The sequence below is a fragment of the Myotis daubentonii genome, chromosome 1 (genome assembly GCF_963259705.1).
Source record: "Myotis daubentonii chromosome 1, mMyoDau2.1, whole genome shotgun sequence".
In the NCBI taxonomy this organism is placed as follows: domain Eukaryota; kingdom Metazoa; phylum Chordata; class Mammalia; order Chiroptera; family Vespertilionidae; genus Myotis; species Myotis daubentonii.
Window position 1 is genome coordinate 145,677,086 of NC_081840.1, and position 21,319 is coordinate 145,698,404.

Consider the following 21,319-nt stretch of genomic DNA (forward strand, 5'->3'; position numbering starts at 1 on the left):
AGCGCTGCTGAGGAGGCAGGAGAGGCTCCCACTACCACCACTGTACTGGCAGCCATCAGCCTGGCTTGTGGCTGAGCAGAGCTCCTCCCATGTGAGAGTGCCCTAACCACCAGAGGGCAGCTCCTTCATTGAGCATCTGCCCCCTGGTGGTCAGTGTGTGTCATAGTGATCAGTCATTTCCAGTCATTCTGCTGTTAGGGTCAGTTTGCATATTACCCTTTTACTATATAGGATAGAGGCCTGGTGAATGGGTGGGGGCCAGCTGGTTTGCCCTGAAGGGTGTCCTGGATCAGGGTGGGGGTCCCGCTTGGGTGCCTGGCCAGCCTGGATGAGGGGATGATGGCTGTTTGCAGCTGGTCGCACCACCTTCAGGGTGGGGGTCCCCACTGGGGTGCCTGGCCAGTCTGGATGAGGGGCTGAGGGCAGTTTTCAGGCTGGCGGGTGACTGACGCTCCCAACCTCTCCTTTTTTTCTTTCTTTTTTTTTAATTCTGGGATTTATTTACCTTCTATGGCTGTCACTGGAACTGAGAGCCGGCTTTAGCTCTGAGGCTCAGCTCCAGCTCTGAGACCTCGGCTGCTAAAAATAGGTATCTGGGTTTGTTTGGCTTCTATAATTGAAAAACTGTTGCAGCTCCATCTCTGAGGCCCAGCTGGCTGAAAGCAGGTTTCTGGGTTTGTTTAGCTTCTATAATTGCAACATTGTTTCTTAGAGTGCAGCTCAGAGGCCGGCAGCGACAGGCGGGGAACCTTGACTTCCTCCATCACTGGAGCAAACAAGCCTCCTGTTCGCTTCAGCTGCCTGGCTGCTGGCCGCCATCTTGGTTGGCAGTTAATTTGCATATCGCCCTGATTAGCCAATTGGAAGCGTGTTGGAGGTACGATTAATAACCATGTTTGTCTATTATTAGATAGGATTAGGACACTGGTCTACTGCATAGCTGTAAAATAGTATAGTACCACCCCCCTGTTTTGAGGTTAAAAACTTTATTGAGGTATCATTGACATACCATAAAGTCCACCTACTTAAAATATGCAATATTTTTTTTTGGTATATTCACAGGAGTTGTGCAACCATCACCACAGTCAATTTTAGAACATTGTCATCACACCCAAAAAAAACTCTGAGCCATTAGTGGTGACTCTACCTTTCCCCCTAACTTCCCCAGCCCTGAGTGACCACCAATCTCTTTTCTGTATCTACAGAAATGGGCATTTGATATAAGCAGAATTATTCAATATGTGGGTTTTTGTTTTTTGGGGTTTTTTTTGTGACTGGCTCTCACACTCAGCATATTTTCAAGGTCCATCCATGTTTTAATGTGTTTCTGTACTTAATTCTTTGTATTGCCCCCAAATACTCCATAATATGGATAAGTCACATTTTATTTAACCATTTATCAGTTGAACATTTGGGTTATTTCCACTTTTGGGCTATTCTGCATAGTGCCACTATAAATATTCAAGATCCCTCTGTCACTCTTCTCTCTGACATTTCAACATGGCCTTTTCATATAATAGCATAGCACAGCTGGACTTCCATGGTGATGAAAGTCTCCCAAGAGTGAGTGTCCCAAAAGAACCCAGTAGACATTATATGGTCTTTTTTAGCCAAATCTTGAAAGTCAGAATCTTTTCCATCATTCTATTCATTTCAACATTCTACTCATTGAGGTGATCATAAAGGCCTACCTAGTTTTGATGGGAAGCATGTGAAAATATTTGCTGATCTGTTTTAAAACCATGTAGGCTCTTTCCACTTCCCACTATCCAACCCAACACATTGAATGTGACTACTGCCATCAATTCCTGAGCCTTTTCCTCAAAACTTTATTGCTATTTTTTTCTTCTGTTCTCCTTTTATTAGGCTTGAATCTTTAAAAAAAAAATTATCCCTATCATTTTAATGGGATTTATGGAGATAGAAAATTAGGCCATTTTTTTTTCTGATTCTAATGTTGACCTAATTTTTCACTGTGGAACTCCCCTGTACTTTCTCAACTGTTCTTCACAGCTCTACTAAACTCAGTACCTAACTGGTTAAGTAGTTGTCTTGGAACAATGTCATCTTATTTCTGCCTATAGGTACCATTGTTGGTTTCAAACATCTCTGAAATGCAGAACAGAGTACTAGAAGAGGTTCAAAATCTGAATTTCATAAAGGACAACAGTGCCACCTTTATTGAGAGAAAACTTAGTTTCGAAAAGAAGAAGCCTGTGCAAATTCCGGTGAGTTTTGTAACATTCATGCCAATGATGACTATCACTTCTTTTCCTTGTTTAAACCACAATTTATATTATTTTCCACATCACTTATCTCATTCTAATATCCTGTCATTTACACTTATTTTATGCTGACACTTTTGTCTCTTTTTACCCTCTACACTATGAACTCTAAGTGTATAGATTTTATGTTTTGTACATGATGTATTTATTCCAAGCAACTAAAATGGTGTCTGATATAAGATAGATATTTTATGAGTATCTGTTGAATAAATATTAGAATTTTATAGAACTAAATTGTATAGTTCAAACCTTTCACTTTTTCTAAATAAGGAATCCCAGGCTGCAGAGATGAAGTGGCCTTTTCAAAGTCACTTAGTGGCAGAGCTGGGATGGGGCTAGTTCTCTTGACCCCTGCCTAGTTTACTGGTATTATTTCCCAGAAAAAGACATACACATCTACAATTTACTTAATTAAATATGTATCAAGTGCTTAATATGCAAGGACATGTCTACAGTGTGACAAAGAGCTAAAAATGCGTTCACCGTAAGAGAGGGATTAGAACCTCTGCCTTCTTATTGTCTTTGAATTTTCTTTCTTTTCTACAATACTGCCCTCATGTGCTAGCTAGAGATTTTTTCACTGTATAACTCAGCTGGATACTTCACAATAATAGCCCAATCTATGCCTCAGCACTGAAATAATCCCAGATCCATGTATGGCTTCAACATTTTAAAAAATTCCAGAGGAGAAGTGTTTATCAACCCAGTGAGGATTTTAGAACACAGCTGTCTAAACCAGAATTCCTCCTTACCTCTCCCAGCCAGAAGTGCCACGTCAAACTGACACTCACCGCTCCAGACTTCTGTCCACATACACTACAGAGGAACTCTACCAAGCGAAGCGCAAATGCAATGCTACACAAGAACATGACATCAATCTTCTGGAAGGGGAGTTGGTGGCTGTGATGGAGCAGAAAGATCCATTGGGGAGTACGAGCAGGTGGCTTGTTGACACAGGAAGTAAGTGATTTGCTGAAGATGCACAGAACTATCACCGCTCCTCTGGTTGAGTCTTTCGGGGACCTCTGTGTGCTTCCCTAAACACAAATGTTTGGAAACTGTATACGAATGACCTTGTTTCTTCTTTCTTTTTACTCCTGTCTAGTTATTAAAGGATATGTGTACTCTTCCTTCCTAAAACCCTACAATCCGGCCAAAGCGCAGAAGGTGGGTGCTGAGAACAGGTCCTGTGATGATGACTTTGATAACATCAGCCTCTTTGTGTCTTCGCGGCCAACTAGGGACAGTGTCACAAGCACCCCAGAAGGTAGCATAAGTGACAGCAGCTCCTCTCTGAGTGGCACATGTGGAAAGTTTGAAACAAACGGCACTGATGTTGACAGCTTTCAAGAGGTAGACGAGCAGGTAAGAGTTTCAACCTTGATGTAAAGACACGTGGCTGTTCAAATGATGAAAGATGTTCTCACTGATGGCTCTCTTTCTTACTGTAAGACTTGGTGGAAGAGCATCAGCTTTGACGTCAAGACCTGTTAGTAACTCTATTAGCGCTTACTCTCTGTGCAAGTGTTTGCAGGGAATTCCCTCTCTAAGTCTGTTTCCTCAAATGCAGGCATAAGGACATTAATTCCTATTTTGCAGAGTTGATGTGAGGATCAGGGATAATGTGGATGTGTAAAGTACCAGGCATGGAGTGGCACTCAGTAAGTAGTGGTGCTACCTTTACCCTGCTGTGATGTACATAGGGTGAAGGTGGTCTTCTTATACTCCCCCCATCAGAGGAAAACAGCTCCTACTGAACAGATTGCCACCACCAGTAGCCTCTGGAAAACTGTTCCTAATTCTTCTGAGGGCAATGTCTGCATTGAGTTATCTATGAACTGGCCATTTTTAATCTTGTAAAATGACATATAACATATAATGACATTTTTTAAGAGCTACTTTTCCCTCAATGCATCAATGCAAAGGCGATTGGGATGATTCTTTTGCAAATGGTTAGTTAACTATAATGTAGAGTTCCTTTATTCTACTTCAGAAAGTTTTAATATATTTAACTTTATGTCCCCAAGTGGTGATCAACTACCCAATTACCTGGTTATTTTTTTAAGTTGCTTTTTTTTAGTGGCTTTTTATTAATTAACTAGAGGCCCAGTGCACAAAATTTGTGCACGGGCGGGGGTGGAGGGGTGGGATATCCTTCAGCCCAACCTGCATCCTCTCCAATCTGGGACAACCCTCTCACAATCCGGGACTGCTGGCTCCTAATCACTTGTCTGCCTGCCTGCCTGCCAGCCTGATCACCCCCTAACTGCTCCCCTGCCAGCCCGATCGCCCCCAACTGCCCTCCCCTGCCAGCCATCTTGTGGCAGCCATCTTGTGATGATGTGAGGGCGCTGCAGGAGGGTGTGAGGACCACCTAGGTTTTTATTAGTATAGATTTTGTTTTGTATAAAGGTAATACATGCTATTTGTGAAAAGTTTAAAAAGTAGAAAGATTATATATATATATATATATATATATATATATATATTATATATATTATATATATTATATATATTAATTCCTTCCCCAGTTATACTCTGATTCGGAGGCAATATTCAGATTATCTTTTCAGACATTGTGCGTATACAAACACATATTTATATGAGTGAAAACATGCATGTGTTAAATAATCTTTTTTTACTTAACAATGTACCTTAGGCAACAGCAGTTAAATATCTACCTCCTTTTTTAATAAATTGATTTTATAAAGTGATTGAAAAGTCGGAGTAAATTGCATCATCTTTGTGAACAGTGAAAATACACTGTTTATTGTAATGTGCACATTTGAGGTAACCTACAAGGCAATTTTTTGTGTGACTAGACTTTTGTTCTTGATTTTATTTTATTATCAGGAATATCAACTGAAACCTGTACTGCCTTAATTGGATGACACTTGGGGTCAGCATTTCTTTCCCTATCCTTTCATACCATGGCAGCAACACTTGCCTTGCTCTCTTCCAGAATTGCAACAGCACATTGTCAAGGGAGGTTATCAGCTGTAATCTAGCCTTATTGGTGGTTGTAGTGGATCCTGGCAAGAAAGACAGATGGATGGGTGGCCTTGGCCTCTGATATTCAGGGGATTCAGTGGGGCCTAAAAATCAGTTCAAAACAGGCAAGTTCTGATTGACTTAAGACTTTATTGGCTGTGTGATTTTTACACCAAAGCTGTTTTTAACCTGGAAGAACTCAAAGAATAAAAGGGTTCTGTGAATGGGATTTGGGAGGTTTTATGAATTTTCTCAAATATGTTCCAAATTGTCTGCTTATGTATATAACTATGGTAAAAGAAGTCCACATCTTTCACTGGATTTTCAAAGGGAAATTCTATTGAAAAAGGTAGAAACCGTTGCTCTGGAAGCTTAACATATTTATCAATTCTTCCACCCAATCAAGAAAAAATTGTTGGGTAAAGAGCTTCCAGCATTTTCTACAATGGTTATAGTGGTTCAGGAGTCTTAAGGTAGGGTGAAAATTCTTGCTACCTATAATGAGAAACTTTTGTTAATGAAAGAGAATGCCTCTAGATGAGACACTAAACAGGTGTAACTAGGAAGTATTGTCAATCTACATATTGGGGACTCAGTATCAACTCATTCAGAATCTTATATGCACACCACAGGCAGAAAGCAGGGGCTTTCTCTGAATGTTTTAGAAGCTCTCCTAATTTATGATCCAGAGACATAGAATAATGGGGATGAACCAATGTATAGTCACAAATTGGTAGGACTGATTTATAGTAAGGGACTTAATTTTTTAACTTCTTCTTTGCTCTCTACTTTATGCTATATCAAAAAGCATAAAAGCAGTAAAAAATATGCCTTCCCATTATAATGTATTCCCCCCTTTTGCTCATCAAATAGTAACAGCATGATATATATTAATTTTCTATGATGCATAACAAATTATCACAAAATAGGTAGCTTAAAACAACATACATTTATTAGCTCACCATTTCCATGGTTAGGAATCCAGGCACAGCTTAGCTGGGGGCTCTGCTTAGCATCTCACAGAGCTGCAGCCTAGACTTTGGCTGGTCTGTGCTCTTTTTGAAACTTCAGGTTCCCTTCCACGTTTGTGGTTGCTGGGTGAATTCAGTGCCAGTAGGACTGAGGCCTCTCTTTCCTTGCTGGTCATCAGCCAAAGGCCATGAGGCCGCTCAGCACTGAGAGGCTGCTCTCAGAAATGTGTATGTGGTGATCTCTAAGCGGCTCACAGCATGGCTGTCTGCTTCTTCAAGGCCAGCAGGTGAGCATCTTTCTGGTTTCCACTCTCTCATCAAGTCAGGCTATTCAAGATAAGCTGTGACTAACTCAAAGTCAATTTATTAGGCACTTCTGCAAAATCCCTTCCATATAACATAACCACAGGAATGCCCATCACATTCACAACTACCACAGTCTCTAAGATGCCTTGTGTGGCAAGCAGGATGCCAGACTATTGTGATGCAATCTTTGGTACTTCTCAAAAGGACTGGGTTTAAATAATAGCTAAAATCCAATTTTGGTGGGAATTTCAATGTCTGAGAATAAGTGCACTCCCCCCCCCCCCACATATATTATGCTGAGGATGTAATTTTTGACTTATTAGAAGTTAGTTGTTTTTGCTGCTAATTCTAAATTCATTGTCTGGCCCTCCGTCCTTACATTTTCAGCTACTTATAATAAGAATAATAATGCTATATATGTAGTATATTATTGTTTAGGAAATGCTTCAAAAGTCAGCAGGCTGGAGCTTAATGTATTTAAGTAGTCATTAAAATGATGCTTTAGAAAGTTTTAATGACATGAAAAGATTTTTTACTATATTTTCAAGTGAAAAAACAGATTGCAAAAATTATGTGTACTCTAATTGTATGTTTATTAGCACTTCAGGTGGGTAGGTAGAAAAAAAGATAAATGACGAAGAAAGGAAGGAGGGATGCAAGCAAGGAAAGCAAGGTGTTAATAGCAGTTGGATGATTTCTTTTCTTTTTTGCTTACCTTTATTTAAAATTGTTTTTTATTAATAAAAATTACTTGTGTAATAATCATACGTAACTAGGGGGCCAGTGCATGATTTCGGGTGCCTTGAAAGGAACTGTTGGCCACAAGGCTGCAGTGGGCACAAGGGCGGTTCTCGGCCCATTCTCCACACCCCCGCCCAACCCCTCCCACCACGGCCTCCTGGCCCCCTGTCTGCTGGCAGCTCCACTCCAGCCGCCACTCCCATGCGCTGACGGCGCCAGCCCCGCTCGCACCCACTGACAGCATGGAGTGATTGGGGCCAGTGCTGTCACTGGGTGCAAGCAGCGGCTCTGGTGCCAGCAGCAGGTGCGAGAGGTGGCTGCCCGCCCCGATCGCCCCTCAGGAGCAGGGGGAGGTAGAGAAGCCCTGAGAGGTGATTGGGGCCAGTAGCTGCCGCTCACACCCACTGATGGTGATGAGCGATCGGGGCCAGTGCCAGGCACCAGCAGCGGGTGCGAGCAGCAGCTCCAGTACCGGCAGAGGGTACAAGTAGGGCTGGCGCCAGCAGCAGGTGGGAGCACCAGGTGGGACTGCAGTGTGAGGGAGCAAAAATTTCCATTAACCACCAGAGGCTCACTTCTATGACAGCAATCAGCACCCCGCCTTGATCTGGTGCCCCCACTCACCTGCTCCACCATCCTGCCATGGCCAATGCCTGCCATGTTCCGCACTCTGCTGCCTGCTGATGATGCCTGCTATGTTCCGCGCATGCCCCTGGTGGTCAGCGCACATCATAGTGACCAGTTGTTCGGATTTTTGGTTGTTCCGCCATTCAGTCTATTTGCATATTAGCCTTTTATAATATAGGATTGTTAACTAAAGTACACGAAAGCTTGTCCTGCAAGGTAAGAAAGAAAAATGAGCATATTTAAAAATGTGAAATAACTATTTTGGCTTCCTGAGCTGTATCTATATATATAAAAAGGCAGTGACCGTGATGACCAAAACAACCGGTCAACTGAACAGCAGGCTGCATGGGGCGACCAGGTTGGCAGGGCAGGCAGTGAGGGGTGACCAAATGACTGAACATCAGGCTGTGTGGGGTGACCAGGCTGGCAGGGGAGGCAGTCAAAGGTGACCAGGCTGGCGGGGGGCGGGGCAGTTGGGGGCAACCAAGCTGGCAGAAGGGGGTATTTGGGGTGACCAGGCCAGCAGAGGAGAGCAGTTGGGGGGTACCAGGCCAGCGGGAGAACATTGAGGGGTGACCAGGCTGGCAGGGTGGGCAGCTGGGGGCAACCAGGCCGGAGGGGGGGCAGTTAGGGGCAACCAGGCCAGCAGGGGGGGCAATAAGGGGCAACCAGACCTGCGGGGGAAGCAGTTGGGGGCAAGCAGGCCAGCAGGCAAAGGTGGTTAGGGATGATCAGGCCAGCAGGCAGGTGAGCGGTTAGGAGCCAGCGGTCCAGGATTGTGAGATGGATGTCCCAAGGGTCCTGGATTGGAGAGGGTGCAGGCTGGGCCGAGGGTACCTCCCCCATCCCCCTCCTCCCACCCCTCGTGCACAAATTTTGTGCACCGGGCTTCTACTATACTATAATACTGTAAATACTGGTGTATAGTTGTTTTTTTTTAGTTTTAGAAAGCCTTATTAAAATATATTATGATTTTTGTTGTTGCTAATTGAAGAACTGGGATGAAAGAAAAAAAATGAGATTCAGTGAAGACTGGTAATGTGGCTCACTAAAGGAGGAATGATTAAATGCACTAATATAGAATAAGGAAATGCTGAACTAGGAATGATCTGGTGGTTATAAACAGTGGGTAATAAATTGGGTATGAGTCCATAATATAGTAATACAGAGTATTATTAAAAAAGCAAATGCTGTGGACAACTGGATTGCATTCATAGAATATTGTACATAAAATGAGCCAGGGCTTTAAAAGGAAGCCAACAACAAGATATTATTTTAAGAAATGCCAAGGAACATGGACAACAGTGTGGTGATTGCAGCAGGGCAGAGGTGGAGCTGGAAGAGGGCATGGAGGGGATAAATGGTGATGGGAAAAATAAAATGAAAGAAATGCCAAGGAAAAAGATTCAGATGATTATGACGTAAATTGTAATGTGTCTAGATGAAAACATGTTAACATTGAAAGAAAGATACAGACTAGAATTATTAAAATATCTTAAATATAAGAAAGTCTTTAACTTTGAATCCATAACAGGCTGAAAACTTCTAACTTGTAGTCCAATGTTATGAACTGTTGTCTCTTTAAAAGTAGACTTATTTCCATTTTGAATATCTATCTTATGTTAAACGGGGGGCATAAACATATATAAAAACTGAAAACTGCTCATCCTATTTAATTTTGGACCATGATCATCTAAATTATTGAAAGTATATGTTATAATTTTGCACTTTAAAATTTAGTTTCATGAGAATCAATATTTAGTGTTTAAAATATAAGCTGTTACAATTTCAGACCAAACAGATCAATGTGGAAGATTTTATATACTCCCATTAAAAAAACATGTGCTAAAATGAAAGGTGAGCACAGATACAGTCGACCCTTGAACAACACATTTAAAATGTGTAGGTGCAGTGATACACCTATGATTTTCTTAACATTTTCTTTTCTCTAGATTCCTTTTTGATAAGAATGAGGCACATAATACATATAACATACAAAATATTTGTTAATCAGCTTTATGTTAAAGGTTCCAATCAACAGAAGGCTATTAGTACAGCAGGTCCTCGGGTTACATCGGAGATCTGTTCCTACTGTGTGAGACATAACGTGATTTTCACCGTACGTCGGAACCCACCTACATAAGCACCTATGTCACTCACATGGAGCACATACACAGCAGTAATGAAGTGAAACAGTAAAAAAAAAAATTAAAAGAAAGATAACAATTCCTGACCTTTACTTGTGGTAAAGAAATAATAAAAAACATAAAGCACATATGTACATACGTTGAAATGATGGAATTTTTTTTTTTTTTTTATAAATAATTGGGAGATGGCGACGTAACCACGAAACGATGTAGGTCGAGTCCAGCGTAACCGTAAATTGAGGACTGTCTGTAATTAAGTTTCAGGAGGGGTGTTAAAAATTATACGTGGGTTTTCAGCTGCAGGAGGAAGGGGTCAGTGCTGTAAGCCCCTCCGCCCCACATTACTCAAGGGTAAACTGTATTTAGGAATAATATACTAGTAGGTGACTCGACATGCTAAAAAAAAAATCTATAGCTGCATTGGTAAAATGTATATATTATGTATAAAAATTACAAAAGATGGCTAGCAACTGCTCATGTGGGCTCTTACAGATTATTTCTCAGAAGCTGTGCTATGGTACATCATATTCCTGAATGCTTTTGCAAGCCAAGTCCTCCACTTAGCTCTGGAGGATCTATTCAGGGTCTTTACTTTCTAAACAACAACAAAAACAGAGCAATACCAATGGACACAGACACTGGGGTAGTGGGGGCTTGTCCTGGGGAGGGGAGTGGTGGTGGGGGTCAATTGGGGGAAAAGGAGACATATGTAATACTTTAAACAATTAAAAAACAAAACAAAAACCACCCCCCCACACACACACACACAAAACCAACAGAGCAGCAACATATTAGAGAACCCAATCCCTTCCTGCAAGAATACACTCTGCACACCTTTGCTAGAACAAGAGTTCAGCTCCTAAAATATTATGAGACCTGGACCAAGCACAGGAGTTAGAGGATGTGGTCCTAGCAGCACCCACTAGCTCTGTGATTGAGAGCATGTTGCTACTTCTCCAAATCACAATTCACAGGGCTGTTGAGGATAAAGCACATTTGACATGTAAATTGTCACGAGTGCTATAAAAGTTAGTTATTATTGCTGCTATCCCACTGCTCAAAATTTTATGGTACCTCCCTTTTTGTTTCCTTTACTTTTAAAAAATGTTTTTTAAAATTTATTTCAGAGAGGAAGGGAGTGGGAGAGAGAGAAAGAAACAACAATGAGAGAGAATCATTGATCAGCTGCCTCCTGCATGCCCCCCACTGGGGATTGAGCCCGCAATCAGGGCATGTGCTCTGACCTGGAATCAAACTGTGACCTCCTGGTTCATAGGTCGATGCTCAACCACCGAGCCACACCAACCAGGCTGTTTTCTTTACTTTTTAAATTACAAAAAAATCCATGCCCAACAATCTGCCTTGTATCTCGCATGACGCAAGATGATCTTTTATATGTTCTTGTATGATATCCAAGCCTTTCAGGTTACTTTCAAGTCAAATCAACATATATTTGAATTACTACTGTCTACTCTGACGTGCTCAATGGAGAAAATGGGGTGCCTTTCCTCGAGGTGGACTCATGCTGAGTTGTTGAGATGGTACACAAATCAATGCTATCAGAATCTTACCAAAAGTTAAATAATAGTTTAAGATTCAAAAACCAACTGTAATTCTAACTACAGTCCCCTCCCCACATTGCCCAGTCTCTCACTGCTCAACAAGTCACCTTATTTCTAATAGTTCCATTTTATATTGACCCTCAATTTTGAGCAAGTTAATCTGCTTGTCTTTCTCATATACTGTTTTCATATACCTTTGAATATGATATATCCACCCCTTGTGTCACCTATAAAAGATTACTTATTCCAAAAACCAGCTCACAATGAGCTGATATATCACCTGCATGCATAGGGCGTTTTCTTGTTTCGTCTTCCTCCCTTCCTCCCTTCTCTCTCTCTCTCTCTCTCTCTCATCACCATTTATCCCTTCTATGCTCTCTTCCACCTCCCGCCCCCCCCTGCCTTTCTTTCTTTTTTTTTTTTTTAATTTTCCCGCCTCGCTGGGTTACAAGTTCTATGATAATATAATATCTGGTGCTTAATAGGTACTTAACAAATTCTGATGAAGTGAATGAATACATGTTATTAGTTGATTGTTTAACTTTATGACAAAACAAAAAACATTTTTATTAACAGTGGAAGAGGGACTTAACATTTACTTAGTGGCTTCTTATGCAGCTACTAATTGCGAAGTATTCTTTTGAGGCTGGAGAAAATTTCTTTTGATGGAAATGTGTTTTACTAGTTTCTTCTAGGTAATTTAAATATTTTAAATATTAAAAGTTTATTACATTGTCATTAGATAGGTTTAGAAAATAAGGAAACAAGGGGAAGTGAAAATCACCTCTAACTCTACCAAAGAATCTAACAATATTAGGCTTTTATTGTACATCTGATTTTATGTCCTTTTTGCTTACTATTTTATGATGATTTTTCCATATTATTAGTCACTTGTAGTGACTACTGACTTCTTTAGTGTATGGTCTAGAATTTATTCTCTTCCTGAATCTTCAGTGTTATTTTCACTCTTCTCCCACTTTAACCTTATAAATGGGTATTGCAATAACATTATTGTGTAAAAATCTGTCAATATTTCTATTCTGTAGCAGAGATTCTTAGAGCTATTATTTTTTAAAACGAATATTTTAAAAAATTTTAAACAGAAGCTGCCAAATTGCCTTCAAGTAGAGTTCAGACTCCTCCCAACAGAATAATAAGAATGCCGATTTCGCTATATTCATATCTGGATTACACTTTAGCAAAATACACCCAGAGGGAATTGAGGAAATATCATTTTGGGAAAATAAGAAAACTAGCATTCCTTCTAAAAGTTTGGCAATCTTTATTAACATTTATCAACACTTTTAGACTCTGTTTCTAATTAATGTCATTTGCTTCTTTGTCTAGATTTTCTATGCAGTTCATGCCTTTGAAGCACGGAGTAACTGTGAACTCAGCCTTCAGGAATACCAAAGAGTTCATATACTTAGATTTTGTGATCTAAGTGGCAATAAAGAGTGGTGGTTAGCTGAAGCTCGAGGGCAGAAAGGATATGTGCCAGCTAACTACCTTGGAAAGATGACTTACGCTTAAGAAAATCAGACTTCTGGCTTACTTAAAAGTGAAGATATTCTGAATGTGTTCTTTACCATCATGAAAGGTTGACTCTAAGGACAAAGTTTTTTTCAGCTTACTGTATTTTATTTTTCTGTATTATGTATTTCACCTCAAAAATGTTGTTTTTCGCGTCTCTTTGTTGCACATCCTTACACACACATATCCTATATAATAAAAGCCTAATATGCCAATTGTCACCTCAACCAGGAATTCGACCAGGAGTTCAAATGGGAGTTCAACCAGGGGGTGGGGCCGGCTGGCTAACCGCAGGAAGGGAGGCCCCGGCGAGCGGTGGCAGGCAAGCAGCTATGGGAAGGGAGGCCCCGGCCAGCAGCCGGCAGCCTCTAGGGACCCTACCCATGCATGAATTCCATATCCTGGGCCTCTAGCATACCATATTCATTATATGGTTTACATACACATATATGTACTACATGGTATAGACTATACACATATATATACATCAACCAGGGAGTACACTAAATACATAAAAATAGGAATTGATAATTACCAGCAACTAGAAGTCTGATGTGTGGCCTCTCTTTAAGTTTTGAATGAAAAAAAAATTGAATAACATAACATGATAATATTTACTGAATGAATACCAAATGCCAGACATTGTCCTAAATGCTTTATATGTGGTAACCTATTTGATATAACATTGTGAGGAAACTGTGGCCCAAAGAGGTGACTTTAGCCCAATTCACATTGCTAGTAAGTGGTAGGGTGGGGCCTCAAACCTAGGTCTGGTTCTGGGGTTCACACTGCACTACACTATCCTAACCCTCTAGGAGTGTAGACCATTTGCTATTACAAAACACTTAGTGATGCAAATAATGGGCATTGATGAGGCCCATTTTCCTCTCAGGTCCGTATTTAAGTATTGCGGAGTTTTTCAAAATCAAGGGCTACAAGAACTTCCATGATACTAGCCTAGAGAAAATGACATATCTAGGTTATTTATTTTTACTGTTTTGCTTAAACATTTTTGAAAGAACAATTGTTTAAAAGCTTTCCTACATGTTTGCTAATGATATTTTAATGAGAAAATATTTTTGGATCACTCAGTTATTTGGATGATGAATGGGGAATGTGTGTACCATGTTCTGAGCCAAGATGCAAATAGTTTTGGTTGCCGATTTGTACTTAGACAAGGCAGGCACTGCAGTTAACGTCTGCTGTAACACAACGCCCTAGAACACTGAACTTTAATTTAGGATTAGCTCAGAACAGTCCCCTAAGATCACAGGCATAGTTTGTCAAGATATTTTATTGAACTAAAGATGCTCCTATGGAACAGAAAACAACATTAAATTAAATTTGACTTAGTGGTTTCCTTTAAGAACCAAAATAAGGTGGACTTTCATTGTCCACATAATATGTGCTAATATGACATCAAACTTTAAGATTAAAATTACTTTAAAAGATTTGATCTGTATAATGTACAGTTATGTCTATTCCTGAGGAATACAAATAACAAAATGAAAGTGCTGCTTTTCAAAGGGTTGCTGACTTTTACTTACATATATGTACATCTATAGATATTAAGACATTTACATGACAGAAATTTTCACCTTGTATGTAAAAGTAGCCCCTTATTATCTGCATGGAATCTATACTAATAAAAGGGTAACATGCTAATTAGGACAGATGTCTTCCAGACGTCCATCTGGACAAAGCCACAGCAGCTGCAAGGCCTGGGGCTCATGGCAGCCATGGGCTCAGGCAGCTGTGAGGCCCAGGGCTCAGGCCTTGCAGCCGCTGTGGCCAGCAGTGGCAGCAGCAGCAGTGGGGTGATAGGGGCAGTGCCTTCCCCTGATCAACCTGGTCGCCTCCCGCAGAGGGAGGCCATCCCCTGAGGGCTCCTGGACTATGAGAGGGGCAGGCCAGGCTGAGAGATCACTCCCCGGTACATGAATTTTCGTGCACCGGCCTCTACTATCTTATAAGACCCCAGTGGATGCCTGAGACCTCAGATAGTAGGAAACCCTATATCAGGGGTGGGGAACCTTTTTTCTGCCAGGCACCATTTGGATATTTATAACATCACTCATAGGTCATACAAAATTATCAACTTAAAAATTAGCTTGGTATATTTGCTTAAACATTTAACTAACTCACCCCTTATGCTTTGGGGCAGGGACAGACCAAATGATTTCGTGGGCCTTATGGATCCTGGAGGACAAACATTTCCCACACCTGCCCTATATATACTATGTTTTCTCCTATACATACATACATATAACCAAATTTGCTTTATAAATTAGTCACCATAAGAGATTAAAACAATAACCAATAATAAAATAGAACAATTATAACACGATATTGTAATATTATGTGAATGTAGTCTCGCTTTCAAAATATCTTATTCTACTGTATTCACCCTTCTATTGATGTAAGATTATACAATGTAAGATTATACAATGATGAGATGAAGTGAGGCGAATGGGTGACATTATAGGTATTGTGATGTAGCATTAGGCTACTGTAAGCACTGGGATACCAACAGTCAATCTGATAACCTAGAAGACTACCGAGTGACTAATAGGTAGGTAGAGTAACAACGTGAATATGCTAGACAGAGGGGTGATTCCCATCCCAGGCGGGATGGAGCTGGATGACATGAGATTTCATCACACTACTTAGAATGGAGCACGATTTATAGCTTGTGAATTGTTTATTTCTGGAATTTTCTATTTAATATTTTTGGACTGTGATTGACTCTGGGCAAATGAAACTGGATAAGAGGGAATATTGTTGTTAAAATTCTTAATCTGTATATGGTTTTATAAGGTTCTACTGGTAACACATTTTTGCATGAACTATTTTCTTGTTTTGAGTTGGGTACCAAAAGAAGACTCTCTTTTTTAAATGTACAGAAACTTTTTACGTCTTTGAAATGGTCCTTTGTACCCAATAATAACATATTGGTAAATTCCAGTTTGCCTAGGCCCTAGGGCAGTGATGGCGAACCTATGACACGCGTGTCAGAGGTGACACGCGAACTCATTTTTTTGGTTGATTTTTCTTTGTTAAATGGCATTTAAATATATAAAATAAATATCAAAAATATAAGTCTTTGATTTACTATGGTTGCAAAGATCAAAAAATTTCTATATGTGACACGGCACCAGAGTTAAGTTAGGGTTTTTCAAAATGCTGACACGCTGAGCTCAAAAGGTTCACCATCACTGCCCTAGGGTAAAGCAAAAGGAAATCCAAATTTGCTACTTGTGGAAACTATGAACATACTCTGAAACCAAGATAGTGGGGAAATTTTACATATATATTTACAATTTATATATATGTATGTATGTATATATATTTATATTTATATATAAATATGATTTAAATTGTGACCTTAATACTCCCCCCTTCCCCCAGGGCAGAATTACATAACTAGAGTAGCACATTTATTTGCTTTTCTGGCTGAAGTACTGACTAGATCAGTGGTTCTCAACCTGTGGGTCGCGACCCCTTTGGGGGTCGAATGACCCTTTCACAGGGGTCGCCTAAGACAATGGGAAAACACAGTTATAATTACATATTGTTTTTGTGGTGAATCACTATGCTTTGATTATGTTCAATTTGTAACAATGAAAATACATCCTGCATATCAGATATTTACATTATGATTCATAACTAGCAAAATTACAGTTATGAAGTAGCAGCGAAAATAATTTTATGGTTGGGGGTCACCACAACATGAGGAACTGTATTAAAGGGTCGCGGCATTAGGAAGGTTGAGAACCACTGGACTAGATGTATACGAGAAGCTTTATCCATTCGTGTGGGCCTAGGACTGATGCTTCCTGTCTGACCTATGAAGGAGCCACACCGTTAAAATCATAGCTTCCGTCAGTGGCTGAGCAAGAGTTGTAATGAAGCACCTACTGCATGCAGTCCCCCACTCTGGTGCTGAACGTATATTACTGTAAACTATGTTGTTGCTATTTTAAAACCACAACCTACATTTAATTTGCCATTTAGGCTTTATTTAAAAAAATATTTTTACATTATACAATAATCTCATTATTTTAGTATATTGTTTAAGATCAAGTCACTGTAATTTTAAGGCCAGACATTATTTCACTGGGCCCAAGGGAAATAAAATCCCAAGATAGTTAAGGTGTGTATAAGTTTTCAAAAGTCTTCATAAATAAAGTTGTTGGTGAGAAATGCTAATGTAATTATTTACATTTTTAAAATTAAATGTTATTGTACAGTATTCTCTGAAATAGGTATTTTTTGCCAAGAACAAAGGAAAAATTTTTGTGGCTATTTTTCTTTGTAAAACAAATAAGTGTATACATACATTTTATTTAGTATTTATTTTTAAATACATGATTTAAATTAATATGTATATATAATAAAGTTTAGAAATTATAAAAATCCCAGTAATACAAAATTACCATGGGTGCTTAAAACATGGGGGGGAAAAATCACAAAGCCACTATTTGAACATTCCTTTTATTTCAGAATATCTTGTTTTAGTATTCATTAGTATAAAACAATTCTATGAAGGTTCTGTTGTACAGAAGAGATATAATGCACATTGTTAACTATATAAATGCAGCACTGCATAAAATACTGTAAGTGCTGGCATAGTCCATATTTTGTCTAAAATATAATTTGGACATTTACAGATGACCATTTAAGTGCCAGTCACTATCTGTGATGATTAGTTCAGATGAGTTACACAAGTTATACTAGTAGTTTTCACTATTCAAGTGTGGAAATTAAAACTTTTCACTTTTCCCATAAGCTTCCTTTTGTCCACTGTAAAAATCTCTTAAATTCATGTGAATTAAGAGAGGAAATCTTTATCTTCTAAGATAGCAAAAAAACCCCACTTTGTTTAAGTCCTGTTTATTGTAACTATGGGGACCAGCCAGGCCTGGGAGAGGGACAAACCACCTGCCTCGCAGTCCTGGGCGCCAGCATCTGCGCCTGCGGCCGGGAGAGGGACAATATGCCTGTCCCGCAGTCCTTAAGGTCCTGGTGCCAGCACCTGTGGATGTGGCCCGGGAGAAGGACAAGCCGCCTGCCCCATGGTCCCAGGTGCCAGTGCCTGCAGCTGCTGCCTACACAAGCCGCCCACCCATGATCCCCTGTGGCTATAGCCAGCCTGGGTGAAGCTGGCCCAGGTCCTGGGTGTCTGCGGCCAGCCAGAGGGAGGGAATCCTGTGTCTCAGGTGCAGGGCAAGGCAGAGGTGGTTAGGGGCAATCAGGCCAGCAGGGGAGCAGTTAGGGGCGATCAGGCCTGTAGGGGGGCAGTTAGGGGCAATCAGGCAGGCAGGCGTGTGGTTAGGAGCCAGCGGTCCCAGATTGCAAGAGGCGGTTGGGCATCCCCTGAGGGTACAGGCCGGGCTGAGGGGTCCCCCTCCCCCGCACAAATTTCATGCACCAGGCCTCTAGCCTACACTAATAAAATACAAACATGCAAATTGACCATACCTTTGCTACACCTTAAGCCACGCCCACCAGGCAACCAGAGCGACTATATGCAAATTAACCCAACAAAGATGGCGGCCGGCAGCCATGGAGCTGGAGCAAGCAGGAGGCTTGGTTGCCCCAATGATGGAGAAAGCTAAGCTTCCCGCTTGCTGAGGCGGGCTCTGAGCTCCACTCAAAGCAACAAAGTTTCAATTATAGAAGGTAAACAAACCCCAGATACCTGCTTTCAGCCGGCCGTGGCCACGGAGCTGGAGCAAGCAGGAGGCTTCCCTCCTGCCGGCCCTGGCTGGCTCATAGCAACTCTCAAGGCTACAAAGTTTCAATTATAGAAGGTAAATAAATCCCAGAATAAAAAAGAAAAAAAAAAAGAAAAAAAGGAGAGGCTGGGAGCTTCCATAGCCGGGGGACTTGGCCAGCCTGAAAATGGCTCTCAGCCCCTCACCAAGACTGGCCAGGCACCCCAGTGGGGGCCCCCCACCCTAAAGGGGGTGTGGCCAGCCTGAAAACAGCCATCAGCCCCTCACCCAGGTTGGCCAAACCTCCATGGGGTGAGGGTCCCCACTCGGGGTGGGGGGGGCTTGACCAGCCTGCAAACAGCCATCAGCCCCTCACCCAGGTTGGCCAAACCTCCATGGGGTGAGGGTCCCCACTCGGGGTGGGGGGGGCTTGACCAGCCTGCAAACAGCCATCAGCCCCTCACCCAGGCTGGCCAGGCACCCCAGTGGGACCCCCACCCTGATCCAGGACACCCTTCAGGGCAAACCAGCCGGCCCCCACCCGTGCACCAGGCCTCTATCCTATATAGTAAAAGGGTAATATGCAAACTGACCCTAACAGCAGAAGGACTGGGAATGACTGGTCACTATGACACACACTGACCACCAGGGGGCAGATGTTCAATGCAGGAGCTGCCCCCTGGTGGTCAGTGCGCTCCCACATGGGGGAGCTCTGCTCAGCCAGAAGCCAGGGTGATGGCTGCCAGTACAGCGGTGGTGGTGGGAGCCTCTCCCACCTCCTCAGCAGCGCTAAGGATGTCCGACTGCAGCTTAGGCCTGCTCCCCGCTGGCAAGTGGACATCCCCTGAGGGCTGCCGGGCTGCCAGAGGGATGTCTGACTGCCAGCTTGGGCCCAATCCCCCAGCAGGTGGACATACTCCAAGGGGTCCCAGACTGCAAGAGGGCATAGGCCGAGCAGAGGGATCACCTCCCGCCCGAGTGCACAGATTTTTGCGCACCAGGCCTCTAGTAATTTATAATATCAGTTACTAACAGTACTAGTACATCTTTGTTAAGTCAGAATCACCTAACCTTTGAACATTAGGTGCCTTCAATTTTATCTCACTAATAATTATCTATTTTTACAGAGGAGAAAACAGAGTTTCACACAGCTAATACACGGAGGGACAGGGATTCAAAACCTGGTCTCGAGACTTTTAACTAATATTCTTTCAATGTTTTCCTTTCCTATTTTAAGTCACTAAAATATATGATTAAATATTCTTCAATAAGCACAATACACAAAACAGAAAAGTGATACTGAACAGATTTCTTCTAAAATGGGATTTGAACTTACAATACTAAAAGCTTACTTGCTAGCTCACCTAATTATTTGTATATTAATTCACTGAGCCAATAAATACTTATTGAGAACTGTAGTGGGAATACCATGGTGAGCAAGACAAACAAAATCCCTGCCCTCATAAAACTTAAATAGTAAGAAAAACAAAATAAATGATAAATACTATTAATATAAAGCTGGCCATTTCATCACATACTCAGTTAAAAAGCCTTGCTAACTTAGTGACATGGAAAAATGAAGGTCTAAGAGCTACTTGGAGACAACTCTTACACCAAATATACATGTATAAAAATACCAAAATGAGTTTTACATTACTAGATGTATGCATACTTATACATATGTGCAGATCCAAAATATACATTTCTATGCACATAGAGCTATGCTACACAAAAAATGACTTCTTAAACAAGTCTTATAAAGTCCTCTCTGAAGTACTGTAGAAATTAAGGTAATTGCTTCTCAAGTCTATCCAGCACACATGGGATAAAATTTTCCATTTCAAGTGCCAATGTGCAATCTGTGTGCATGACTGCTTTAATGTTCCGTATGCACCAGGGTTACATCAGCTGTTACAGTTGTTGAGTTGAGCTTGTGTTAGGTCATTTTGTCCAGTTTAGTCCAAACTAACCCTGAAACTATAAACAAATAATGATTGCAGTATATATTTTTTTAGTCTTTTGACCCTAAAGAGAATTTGAGATTGATGCCAAATTGATATTTAATCAACAGCAATCTGTTTCTCAAAACAAAAACATCTGCAGGCAGATTTAAAACATGTAAATAGATGATTACTCCACTTTGTAAGTAATGGGATTATCTCAATCTTGAATTCTAATTTACCATGAATAATTTAGTCCCATTATTTAACAGGTAGTTTTAATCTTTTCTTAGAAAAAGACCAAGCTCAATTTAAAAAAGCTTTAACTTCACAAAAATCATTTATTAACATATTTTAGAATAAACATGTTGTAGGGATTAAGGGGGATTTGAGCTTAGAGGCTATAGAGAGAAGATTTAGTGGCACACATCAAGGTGGAAGGGGTATGGGAATTTATTGGACTTCCAGTTTACAGTCTAGTGCAGTGGTTCTCAACCGT

The 21,319-nt window shown here is 41.0% G+C and overlaps 1 protein-coding gene across 1 annotated transcript in view; it reads left to right on the top strand.

Moving 5' to 3' along the window:
- Positions 1–17,364, top strand: part of ARHGEF38 (Rho guanine nucleotide exchange factor 38) — a 144,607-nt gene extending 127,243 nt beyond the window's left edge. The window contains exons 11-14 of the mRNA XM_059661631.1: positions 2,085–2,228; positions 3,047–3,245; positions 3,391–3,650; positions 12,978–17,364. Coding sequence (XP_059517614.1) covers positions 2,085–2,228; positions 3,047–3,245; positions 3,391–3,650; positions 12,978–13,163 — 789 coding nt within the window. The 3' untranslated portion in view covers positions 13,164–17,364. The remainder of the gene's footprint in view (positions 1–2,084; positions 2,229–3,046; positions 3,246–3,390; positions 3,651–12,977) is intronic.
- Positions 17,365–21,319: the final 3,955 nt, after the last annotated feature.